The sequence below is a fragment of the Felis catus genome, chromosome B4, assembly GCF_018350175.1.
Source record: "Felis catus isolate Fca126 chromosome B4, F.catus_Fca126_mat1.0, whole genome shotgun sequence".
NCBI lineage: Eukaryota > Metazoa > Chordata > Mammalia > Carnivora > Felidae > Felis > Felis catus.
Genome location: NC_058374.1, coordinates 122,168,910 through 122,182,269, shown reverse-complemented (window position 1 = coordinate 122,182,269; position 13,360 = coordinate 122,168,910). Strand labels below are relative to the sequence as shown.

The 13,360-nt window shown below is 39.3% G+C and overlaps 1 protein-coding gene across 2 annotated transcripts in view; it reads left to right on the top strand.

Moving 5' to 3' along the window:
• GNPTAB (N-acetylglucosamine-1-phosphate transferase subunits alpha and beta) overlaps nt 1–13,360 on the top strand; it is a 73,710-nt gene that overhangs the window by 15,124 nt on the left and 45,226 nt on the right. For both annotated transcript variants that reach the window (XM_045062235.1, XM_003989173.6), the window contains exon 2: nt 9,034–9,119. In XM_045062235.1, coding sequence (XP_044918170.1) covers nt 9,034–9,119 — 86 coding nt within the window. The remainder of the gene's footprint in view (nt 1–9,033; nt 9,120–13,360) is intronic.

Genomic DNA, 13,360 nt, shown 5'->3' with positions numbered 1-13,360 from the left:
TTTTTAACAGCTTTATAATATTTGTATGACTGTACCATAATTTATTTTCGTGATTACCTATGTTTAAGTGTTAAACTACTGTGTCCAGGTTTTATTTTTTAAGTAATAATGGCCATTGTCATATTTATTCAGGTCTTTAGGTACATCTATGATGATTTTCTTGGCATGTATATCTAGAAGTGGCGTCAGCCAGAACAGAAGACATTTTGTTTGGTCCTTTGATACATGATGCTAATTGCCTCTCCTGAAGGGAGCAGTTTTTAAAATGGCCTTGCAGCTGTTTAAAAATATATGACATACTTTTCAACTTATTTATGACTTTTCTGTACTTCAGACTCATAAAAAGAGATCTCTTCTTGTCACATTTTTAAAAATGTTTATAACTAGCTAATAGTATGAGATAAAATTTGTTTGTTGATGGAAGCGAGTGCATTAATTATCACAAGCAGATACTTTGTGAAACTACTCATTTTACTAAACTTTTTAATGTAAATTAAAATTGTATTTAATTTTGCCAAAAAAAGTAAAAAAAGAAACCTTAATTTGATGAGTTTGGGATTCTGGTTTAATAGATTTTCTTAAAAATTTTTTTTAGTGTTTATTTTTGAGAAAGAGAAAGAGAGAAGGAGGGAGAGAGGGGCAGAGAGAGAGGGAGACACAGAATCCAAAGCAGGCTCCAGGCTCTGAGCTGTCAGCACAGAGCCTGACATGGGGCTCAAACTCAAGAACCGTGAGATCATGACCTGAGCCTAAGTCAGATGCTTAACCGACTGAGCCGCACCCACCCAGGTGCCGCTGGTTTAATAGTTATAATGGAAATATTTACCAGGTTCGACTATACTTTCATTCATATTTTGGTTACATTTTTCATGTGATACATTACAATTATTTGTATCATATTTGTCTCCCCAGCAGACTTAAGCCCTTTGAGGGAGTAAATAAATTCAATGTGTTTTCATAGTCTTAATATATTTCCTATAGTACTTTGTAGTTGTCAGAATATATAGATATACATCTGTTCACTTGTTTTTTGCAACAACCCCTTATAGAATAAGGTATTACTTAAATTTTACATTTGGCACTGAAAGAGGTTTAAGTGACTTGTCTAAAATCACAAAACTGGGGCCTTCTTGTGTGACTCTTGTTTAACTCTAAGGATTGAATGGCCACAACACTGTCCGATAGAACTTTGTGCATGATGGAAGTATTCTATAATTCTGAGCTGTCCCATATGGTAGCCACTAACCCAATGAGGGCTTGAAATGTGGCTGGTGTGACTAAGTTACTGAACTTTTTATTTAATTTTATTTAGTCTTAATTTAAATTAACCATATGTGGCTAGTGCACAGGGTTTTGGGCAGTGCAGGTCTAAACTCATAGGTAGAATAACTGTTTGCCAGGACATTATAGCAGAGATTCACACACTGGCTGCAGAGTAGAGCACTGGATTTAAAGTCCATCCTATACAATTCTGTGATTCTATAAACTCTGACCAGTAAAACAAGTAAACCTATGTATATCCCAGAAAGTCAGTTTGAATACATTTTGAAAGTCTCTTTGGTAGGGTTTTTTTTTTCTTTTCATTTTATTTAAGTGTGGTTGTAGGAGGTTTTTTTTCCCCTTTAGATATAAATTTTTACAGTGAACTACTATCAAAAGATTTAACATTTTTAATTCTGCCTTTTAATATGGTTTCTTCCATGATGTTGCCCACCTTTCTATCCCTGTGGCAAACAGTCCTCCTTTTCTGTCTGCTCCTTCATTTCCTTAAAAATCTCAGTTTTTGCTCCTAGGAAAAGGAGATTTTGTTAAGTTGCCATGATTAACCCTGTCTTTGGTTATCATTTTCCCTGACAGTAATCTGTTTTAATCTGTACTCATTTAAAAGCTGAAATATTCCTAAATGTTATTTATTTATAAGTAAATATTTCTAAATCATTTCATGTAAGTATTAGTCCTTAACAGGGATGTCAACTCTTTGAGGTCAGAGGCCTGATTTCTATCTTGTGCTCCTTAAAATGTGTAACAAATATATGTTGTGTGTCTAATTCTGTGAAGGATTCAAAGAATGTAGAAATGGTCTAGAAAAGTGTTCTTGAGTTTAATTAATGTTTGAGTAGATAATGGTCATACGTCTTGGGTTTGGGTCATTTCCTCTATGTGAAATGGGAGAAGTCACCCAGTTTTAGCAACCATTCAACTCCTAATAAGAAATGCGTTAATCTTTTAATTTAGTCACTTTGCATTGGGAAATGCTATAGACTGAGTGGTTGTGTCCTTCCAAAATTTATACTGTTGAAGCCTTATCTTCAATGTGATCGTATTAGCAGGAGGGGCCTTTAACGGTGGGTGGTGGGGAGGTCATGAGGGTGGACGTTAATGCTCTTATAAAGAGACATCAGAGAACTTCCTCACCCCTCTTGCCATGGAAGGTGACACAAGGAGAAGGCAGTCTGTGAACCCGGAAGCAGGCTCTCACCAGACACCCAGTCTGCTGGTGCCTTGATCCTAGTCTTCCCAGTCTCCAGAATTGTGAGCAATACCTTTCTGTTGTTTGCAAGCTACCCAGTCTGTAGTATTTTGTCATAGCAGTCGGAATGGTGATGAGCAGGTTGACTTCCTGATTGCTATCAAGGAGGAGAGGAGGGTTAGAAAAGATAAAACTTAGAATATCTTGTCTCTCTTTTACTACCTTTTAATGAACAAAAGTAAATTTTTTTCAGAAACTATGAAGAACATGTAATCTAGGAATATTATAAACTTTTTTTTTAGAATATTCTAAACTTCTAGTATTATTATTGATATGTGAAAAGCTCTGTCAGTGTTACAAAGGGTTCTTACTGCTTGAGGTTGGAGAGCCCCTACATTTTAAGTTTTACAGGGTAACAGGTCACATTTCTATGCTTGAAAAATTGAGGAAGGGATATTTGCTTTTACAGAGAGTTTTATACCCTTGTGTACCTAGCCTACTGTTGTCTCTTTATTAACTCTAGCCTTTAGCTTTTACCTTGAGTATCCTGGAATGAAATCTGAAAGCAGAAAGTCCTGGAGTGACACCATGTCATGTAAACTGTTCTAGGATGTTTGCCTTGTAAAACTAGTAGCCATATTTATTCATTCTAGAATGTTTATTGGTTTTATGTGAGGCACTGAGCAAGGTTCTGTGAAAAAAATTATAAAGAGATCAAGTTCGTGGCTTTGAGTTGCTCACAGAAGTTTACACAGATATTTAAACAGGTAAATTATATTGCAGCAAGAACCGGTGAACAATTTGCGTGGAGGTGTTGTATAGCGCTGTATGATCTGCACATCTCATTTACTCATCAGATCATGTGAAATAGGTGGCATTAATTCCCTCATTGTACAAAAGAAGAAATTGAGAGTAGACACATGCCCTAGATCATTTATTGATAAGCGTCAGATTTAAACTCATGTGTCTGATGTAAATCTTATGATCATTGCACTGTATGCCAGTTCTCTTCTGGATAATAACCTTCCTGTTTTCCTTAACTGGGGAATTCCTCTGATACAAAAGATTATGGAGTTTATGTCTCATTAACTATTATTCCACCACAGGCATGCATTTGAACTTGTTCTGTGGTGACAAAAATCTTCAACCAAAGCACACATCAGTTTTATAACTCTAAAAAGTTCTGATTGGTGCGCCTGGGTGGCTCAGTCGGTCAGGCATCTGACTTCGGCTCAGGTCATGATCTTACAGTTCGTGAGTTCGAACCCCATGTTGGGGCTCTGTTCTGGCAGCTCAGAGCCTGGAGCCTGCTTCGGATTCTGTGTCTCCATCTCTCTCTCTTTTTCTGCCTCTCCCTTGCTTGCTCTCTCTGTCTCTCTCTCAAAAATAAATAAACATTAAAAAATAATAATAAAAATAAAAAGTTCATCATCTAAAAATTTTAGTATTTGTGTGCACACACCAGTTAAAGGACTGTTAGATATTCTAAAAACCCTGGGGAAAAACATAAATTTATTATGTGATTGTGGTCATTTAGAAACATGCACGGGAAGCAGATTTGGGTTGTTGAATTAAGGATGGTAAACATACCAGTTTCAGAACTGGTTGAATGACCACATTTATAAATGTGTGTTTGACAAAGCTAGCTCTGTGTAAGTAAGCAACAGAGGAGGCAGCCTGGTGAGGCTGAGAGAGCCTGGGCAAAGCTAAACAGGATCATGGACTCCAGACTTGGATTGATTCACGTCTCAGCCCCATCATACATTGCTGTGTGGCCTGGAGCTTCTCTTTGGAAAATGAGCCATTGAAGTGCCTACCTTACAGTACCTTGTTGCAGGGATTCAGTGGGGAGGAGCACCTGGCATTATGGTGCTTGGTGAACGCGTGAACGTGCCCCTTCTCAGTGTTCGTTAAGACTAATCTTGGCTGCAATTTGTGAAAAATCATCAACAATTGATCTTGAATACCTTGAATGCCAGGATTATTAAAATAGAGTCTTAAAAGTAATAAATATTGTAAGCTAGTAGAAGAAACTACCTTTAGATGATTTTTTACAATACTTTATTAATAATACATTGTTTTTATGGTGTTTCAGAGCTCATATAGTATTTTAATAAATATTATTTTAGTTCCTTGTGTCTTAACTTTTACAACAAACTACTTTTAATAGCAGAAAAAAGTAAATACTTTGAAGAAAATAGTGTAGAGAGGAGATTTGGGGGGTGGGGGACGTGGAGATTGCTCAAAACGGTAAGTAGGAAATTTTTTGAAGGCCAACATTTTGCCTGTAAAAATCACATCAATTTCCTCTATAAAATGTTTGCATTACTATCAATACAATATTTTAAATGTCTTACCATTATAAAAATGATGGTTCAGGAAGATACGCTTTTTTTACCCAAGATTTCTAACATGCCTGGTACCTTCCTCATGCCTTTTGTTTACACACGTCAATTGAGAAGCACTCTTCTGCTACAGCGACACAGCAGACTGATGAAATACACTTTGTACTTAGTTCATAGTTGAGGAAATTGAGCACCCAAGGTTACACGGCTACTAAATAGAAGAACTGGGAGGGTCTTCCCCTGGAGGTGTCCCCTATCCCCAAATCCAGTCTTCTGCCACTCCTGCTGTAATCAGATAATACTTAAGAACAAAAAGATGGTATATAATGAATTGTGCTGGGCATGAATTGATAAGTAGAATTGTAAGTACTTCTTTACCCTCAAGCAGTTTCTAACTCCATTGGTCTGATAAGATGCTACCTTGAGGGGGTTGGTAAATAACAAAAAAGCTAAGGGATTCTAAGGCAAGCAATGCTAAGGGCAGTGAGTAATTGATTTCCAAGTAAGCGGTTGAGACAAATGTTAAAGTTCTGAGAAGGAAGCATTCAGGTTGGGCTAAAGAGTATAGGGAAGCTTTGTGGATGAAAATGGACTTGATTTTACAGTACAGTGTTTCTCCAGCCTTTTCCTCTGGTCTTTTGTTTATTGCTAATAATGGCTGAAAACAAGTTCTGATTGCAAGCTTAAGTCTATTTTGGCCTCTTTGTTGTTTGAAAGGTGTTTATATTTGTACAGCTTACCCCACAATAAATAATTTGGTAACTGCCCAGTCAAATTTCGACTCTTTTCCATCCTTGATAGTGTAAGAAAATGATCTGATGCTAGCCCTTAGATGATTTTTATTTTACAAGGCTCCTTTTTCATCCCCCATTAGCACATTACTCATTCACTTAAAGAATTTGGCAAGATTTCCATAATAGAGTGTAGTTGATGGTTGGGATTAAGCAGAAAAGGGAAATGGTTATGATGGAAGAGAATCCAGTTTCAGTGTTGATGGTTAGGTCCTGGGACCAAAGACCTAGAGGAGACCGAAGACAGGAGGAGAAGAGACATAGTGTCCCAGTGGTGTTGACCTGTGGGTGCAGGGAAAAAACCGTGCCAGTCACACTGCAGTCACACAGCCCTGTGCCTCCTTCTGTCATATGTTCTTAGGGCTGGAAGGTATTTCAAGGATGGTTTGGTCAGACCCACTTTACAAAATGTAAAAGAGGGGCGCCTGGGTGGCGCAGTCGGTTAAGCGTCCGACTTCAGCCAGGTCACGATCTCGCGGTCCGTGAGTTCGAGCCCCGCGTCGGGCTCTGGGCTGATGGCTCAGAGCCTGGAGCCTGTTTCCGATTCTGTGTCTCCCTCTCTCTCTGCCCCTCCCCCGTTCATGCTCTGTCTCTCTCTGTCCCAAAAATAAATAAACGTTGAAAAAAAAAATTAAAAAAAAAAACAAAACAAAATGTAAAAGAGATGAAGAAACAGCCTAAACAGATCAGAGAACTTGCTTAAGGTCTCATAAAAATGACAGAATTGGGATGAAACCCTGTGTCCCCCGAGTCATAACCCAGCATTCCTACTATCTCCCCTGAGAGCATAGTGTGCAGAACTCTGGGCTGATAGGAGCATTCCTCAGTGTATTAGATAAGGACCTTTTGCTGCTGCTGTTCTTTCTAATACACCAAAGTGGTTTGGAGATGGTGAGATTAATTTATCTGATGAAGGAAGGCACGTTGTGTCAACACATAGCGTGTCAGAATTTTTCAGCCATTTGTGAAGTGTGCTTTCTCTGATATTATCTTCCCATCTTCTAGGTAGCTCTGCTAGCCAAGAGGAATGATACTGAACTTCATTTTTTGTGGTTTGTTTTGTAAAAATAATAGATATACTGGTTGTCCTTTTGCAACTACATAGGGATGTTGATGGAGAGTCATTTCAGTTTGAGCTCAATTAGTTGATCCAAATCAATACAATCATATTATTAAAAATAGATATGTATTCTATATTTAGCAAGGAAGATGGCATTTTATAGCTATATGCCTGCTATATGGTTTGGTGCTATGTATGATACTAAAGTAGAGCTCATTGCCCCTCCTCTTGGAATTTCCAGTCCAGTTGGAGAGGCCAGTTGTATGCACATACGGCCTCAAATCTGCCATGACTAAAATGGGAATCCTACCAGCTCTCATCCCCACTACACCTGTTCCTCCCATGTCATTTAGTGGTCCCATTGTCTCTTCAGTCACTCATAGTAGAAATACTGGAAACCTGGCAATCACCTTTGCTTCTCTTCTTCTTCACTGCCCCATTCAGTCTGGTAGCAGATCCCTGTAACATACTCCCTGTCCCCCAGCTGAACTGCCATCAGACTCCTGTTCATCCTTTAAGACTGTTAACATTGCTTCTTCAGGGAAGTCTTAAGTGTCTTCCTTCAGTGCACTTGTAGCCAGCAATAAACTTTTCTATTAAGCACTGGCTATAGTTTCTTGAAGTCAAGGAACTTACCTTATTTCTTTTTGTAAACCCAGTACAAGGCACATTAGACCCTAAGTTTTTAAATCAGTACCTTGAGTGATGGGAGGGTTATTAGTTGTATTTATGGTGTTTATGAAACAGCCCAGTGAAGTAAGTCTATAAAGATAGGCAGAGGCCAGATGCTGAAAGCCTGAATACCATGCAAAGAAATGTTCAGTTGTAGTTGGGCACATGGGTTCACAAGGTCTTTCCTGTAGCCACATATTGTCATGTGACTGCATTCTGGCCAGTGAAAACAGAAGTGGTAGTGGCCCTTCCAAGTGAAGTGGCCCTTCCAAGAAGTTTCTTTAATGGAAGGGCATTTCATTCCCTCTCTCTCCTCTCTGCTGGCTGGAATGGAATCTAAATGACTGGGCTCCCCTGTAGTCATGTGAGTGTAGCAGGGCCACACATCCTAGGATTTGTAGCATGGGAAGGAAGCCAGAAGAAGCCTTCACAGAAAGGAGGACATTCCAGGAAGAGGAATAGAGTGAGAGGACACACTTGAAGGTCAGATAGAAGAAGATGACCTGGCAAAGGAGACTGAAAAGGAGTCACCAGAGTGATGGGAGGAAAACCAAGTGGTTCAATAAGGAGGAACTGGGCAGCCACTACCAACTAAGATAGAAATGGCAAAAAATGTCACTGGATTCGACAACATGGAGGCATTGGTAAGACCACTGATGTGGCGAGGGCAGAAGTGATATTGGGATAGGCTAAAGGGTGAATAGAGCCTAGGAGGTGACCTTCTAAAGACATTTGCCCTTGAAAGAATTTGGAACAGAGGGACCAGCTGGCAGAGCGTGTGGAGTGAAGGGAAGGTTTTCCTGAGATTACTGGAATATGCTGACGGGAATAAGCCTGTTGAGAGGAAAAGAGAGAGCAGGCAAGGTCTTAAGATGAGTTGATGAGATCCAGAGCAAGTGGACAGAGATGTGATATTTGCAAGGAGGAAGGACGCTTCCTTTGTGGTGAAGGGAATGAAGAAGAAATGGGGCACATTGGGTTGGCTTCTAGATTTCAAGTGCAGACATGAGGGAGCTCCTATCTAAAGACTTCCGCTCTCTCCTGAACTCTTCGGCAAGGTCATCAGCTGAAACTTCACAGATAGTAAGGCTTCATATCTTGTCAATTTCTTCTGTTTTAGCTTTGTTCTGTACTCTGAGGAGAGTCTCCAAAGTTTTGGATGGATCATGTCGCTTGCTTGAAAATCCTTCAGTGCCTCTGCTTCCCATGGCACACAGGGCACAACACAGTCAAGGCCTGTTCCCTTCTCAGCCCCATTCTCTCCACTTACTCCATCTTGCTGCAGCCAAAGCCAACTGCACCACTGCCCTGAAACAACTCATCCTTGCTGCTTCTCAGCCTCGGAACCTGTTCGTGTGATGGTGTCCTTTTCTCCCTACCTGGTGAACTCATTCTTGAAGACCCAGTTCTCATATTGCATCCTTTTAAATCTCTTTGATTTCCCTCCCCTTTCCACAGGCCAGTAACTATAGCTTTTATTTATATATCTGTATAACTTTATATATCTGTGTAGCTTTTTTATCTGGGTCGACCACAGTGTCTGGTATACATGAGTTGGCATTGGGTGAATGGATGAATTTTAATTGCTTTACCTGTTCCTTTAGTGATTTTTAATGAAATTGAAACGAAATGAAAGTTATATACTTTTAGTATTTGATGCAGAGAAAATATTGTTTCCTTTTTTTTTTTCCCTAGGTGGTTCTGGAATGGAGCCGGGATCAGTACCATGTTTTGTTTGATTCCTACAGAGACAATATTGCTGGAAAGTCCTTTCAGAATCGGTAAGAAGAAATCAGTTTTGGAGAGTAGCTTCTTTGGACTTAGAGGATGAGTCACGATTTCACTCTTGCTTTAAATGTAACAGTTCAGGTTGAAGGGGGGGCGGTGTCTTTCCAAGTGTAGATATGGTTTAACTTATTCAAGGCTACTCCTATCTGAAGGAACCTTGTAGTCTGTCCTCACATTTTATGGTTGAAAAATCTGATTCCCAAAGAGTAATCCTGCCTTGCGGTTTATTGAGTACTTTGAGTTACACGATCTCATTTTATTATTGCCCTAGTTCTATGAGGTAAAGGTAATTCAATCTGCCTGCAGGATGAGGAAACTAGCTGGCTACTCTGGCCAGTAGTCTTCTGGCCTGGCCCATATTCTTGTTGACCTCACTCTGTTAACCAGAGCCATTCTGTGGAAGCCACTGGAATTGACCCCCTACCTACCCCTGTGGTCACCATATCTTGCTGCCTCACTGTGAGGAGGAGCAAGCCTTACAGGTTGGGTCTTTTTCTCTTTAAGGCCAAGCTTCCTGGTGCAGCCACTCTTAGATGCTGTCTTCAACCTTTTCCTTCAAGATTTTTTTCCTCCTTCATAAGACAGACCTCAGAGTGGACTCAATCTTTCCCCACATCTTCCTTCCCTTCCTGCAGCTAAAATGATTTGCACAGGCTCTTTTTGTTTTTTGTCTATAAAATTAGTGCTTAAGTTGTTTTATATCGTAAAAGCAGTTTATGTCTGTGGTCGAAAACAGTTCAAACAGTACATAAAAATAAAAAGTTAAGCCTCTCTGTTCCATTTTGAATTTCCCCTCATCCAGAGGAACTGTTGTTAATGATTTTTTTAAGTTTATTTATTCATTTTGAGAGAGAGAGAGAGAGAGAGAGAGAGAGAGAGAAAGAAAGTGGGGAAGGAAGGGGCAGAGAGAGAGAGAGAGAGAGAGAGAGAGAGAATCTTAAGCAGGTTTCATGCTGTCAGCACAGAGCCCGACACAGGGCTTGATCTCACAAACCATGAGATCAAGAGTCGGACGTTCAACTGACTAAGCCACCCCAGGCGCCCCTGTTAACAACATTTTTGTTAATGATTCTTTTGGTAATCATCATTCTAACTTTAAAACAATAAGTGGAGTTCTCTCCTTTTTTATTCATTTTATGCAGTATCTATTGACTCTTTTCCATTGTAATGGTGCATAGCCAGTCGTTATGGGGCTAAGAGCAGTAGGTGATCAGAACAAATGTGGGGTAGCTAACAGGGGTAGTTAACCTCATTAGACCAGAGTCTAAATGTCAGAGGCCATAACCACAAACCTCCCTTGATCCTGACTGTCCATTTTCCCCTGAGGATAGTTCTCATAAACCTTTCCCTCTGCTCTCACTGAACCGGAAAACCTAACGAAACTGCAAATAACTACATTTGGTGTCGGTTGGCTCACCTTCAAAGTTATCTGAGGATCTGTAGACTGCATCACCAATTCCTCTGGAGCCCTTGCTCCCTGCTTAGAAGTACTTCCTTGTCCCTCTGTTCACTTTTTATGAGTCCCTATGTGGTTTCTATCAAATAAGTGTTTTTTAAAATTAGTGTGCTAATTAGATGTGTGCACTGTTATAGTCCTGACCATCTTAGGGAGGAAGGGCTATGGGATTCTTTGAATTGACTAAAGCTTTATTCTTTGCTCAGTGCCCTATGTGTGAATGACATCCCTCAATTTGCTCCTTTAACAGAAAAGGAATCTTTAAGCCTTACTCTGTTTTAGACACTGATATATAACTATCTGTGGTAAAGAATTTCATAGTGTGGTAGGGAGAATGGCTTGTAAGCAAGTAATTAGTGAAGTAGGGAAACTCTAGGCTTTTCTCTTAGGATCTCTTAAAGATAGTTTTCAAAGACTCTAGGGGTCTGCAAAATCCAAACTATTTTTTATAAGAGTTCCAAGGTGTTACTTGCCTTTTGTACTGTGCTGACATTTGCACTGGTGGTGTAAAAGCAGTGCTGGGTAAGATCGCCAGACCTTAGCATGAATCACTATATTCTTCACCACCCTATATTTGCAGGGGTAAGATAAAAGTTAGTTTCACTTAAAAATGTTCTTGTTGAAGCACTAAAAGTTATTCATTTGGTTATATCTTGACCCTTTGGCCACACATCTTTTTAATGTTCCGTGTGATGAAATGCACCTGACCGTATGGTGATTGTCTTGAGGAAACCCTGGTGTGGTTGAGTTGCAACCTAGACCAGCCCTTCTGTTTCATGGGACACCACTGTCATAACTTGAGAGATGACAGTGTGATTACTCACACTGGTCATTTGACAGATGTTTTCTTGACAGTGAACAAAGCAATTCTGTCTCTTAAAGGAAAATGAATAATAGTATCCATTGCCAATGATAAAATTTGAGCTTTCAAATGTAAATTAGAATTTGGGAAAACTTGTTTCTATCACTGTGAGCTTAACAGTTCACATATCATAAAGACTTCTCTGATTAGATAGATATGTGGCATTGTCCACACAAATCACATTCATTAATATTATATAGGAAAATTAAGGAAATATGTCACCATTTGGCAGATGTGTATAACTCAGTAAGCTGTTATTTTCCAGATAACCAATACATTGTTACAGGATCCTTACAGGTGTTTACAAAATCTTGCATGGGTAAAAAAGTCATTCAAAGTGTAAGAAAGACCAATGGATTTTGGTGTAAAAGCACAAAAAGTTCTTTAATGTGGCTTCAGATTCCACACTGCAACGAATTTTTAAGCAGCTACCACTTATTTTGGTAGGATCAAAGAAGAAAACCTGCTGTTACCTGAAAAGGCTATTAAAATACAACTCCCGGGGCGCCTGGGTGGCACAGTCGGTTAAGCGTCCGACTTCAGCCAGGTCACGATCTCGCGGTCCGTGAGTTCGAGTCCCGCGTCAGGCTCTGGGCTGATGGCTCGGAGCCTGGAGCCTGTTTCCGATTCTGTGTCTCCCTCTCTCTCTGCCCCTCCCCCGTTCATGCTCTGTTTCTCTCTGTCCCAAAAATAAACGTTGAAAAAAAAAATTAAAAAAAAAAATATAACTCCCTTTTCCAGCTACACTATCTGTGTGAGCCTGGGTTTTCTTTATACACTTCAGCCAAAACAACACGTGGGAACAGATTGCAGACAGAAGATGCAAGGTGCTTGTTCTTTTCTACTAAGTCATTAAAGAGATTGGCAGAAAAGTGAAACAATGCCTCTCTTCTCACTGTTTTTTTTTTTATTGTTTTGGAGAGTATTATTTTCATTAAAAAAGTTATTCATGTTAACATTTTAAGATGAATTAAGTATTTTTATAGTGTTTCATTTTCAAATATGGTAAATGTGAATAGTTACAATCTATAAACAAAAGTTTTTGGGGATCCTTAATTTTTTAAGTGTAAAGGGTCTGGAGAGTAAAAAGTTGGTAGAGAACCATTTCTCTCACATAGCAGTTCTTAAAACCTTAGTGTGCAGCAGAATGCCATGGAAGGCTTGAGAAGATAGTTTCCCCCACCCCAGAGCTTCTGCGTCTGGAGGTCTCACAGGCGCTCACAGAATTTCCATTTCTAACAAGTTCACTGGTGGTACCGAAGCTGCAGGTCTGGTGACTACGGAGAATACTACGGATTCTTGATGAAATACAGTTTTCCTACTTCTTCATTTTCATTTTAGCTGATTTTCCTAAGAAAAGCTCAAAATGGATTGTCTTTTTAAAATCAAATATTAAGCATCTACTCAACCTACTGTGCCTTATGCTGTGCTAGGTGCTGATGGTGCAGTTGCATGAATCCCTGCCCTGAAGGAGCATCCAAATTTTAGAAGGAAAAGTAGCTTTAGAAAATCCAGATACTGAGGTCAGCGGTTTTAATCAACCATTCTTGTTCTCTTTCTGAAAAATTTTGTGTATGGGTGTTAAATATTTCTCCTCCTAATTTTAGATTGCATTAAAATATAGTTTGGTTTTTATATAAGGATATTTCAAAATTGCCTAATTTTGAAGATGACAAGTAAATAGATCATATATAACATATCACATGTTCTAATGCATTTTAAAATACCATAATGTTTATAGGGAGTTTTCATCATTTTGCCAGTTTCTCTGCAAGTCTTTTTAATGTTATTTGAAGAAAAATTTTTTTTAATGTTTATTTTTGAGAGAGAGAGTATGAGTGGGGAAGGGGCAGAGAGAGAGGGAGACAGGATCTAAAGCAGGTCTCTGCACTGACAACAGTGAGCCTAGTGTGGGT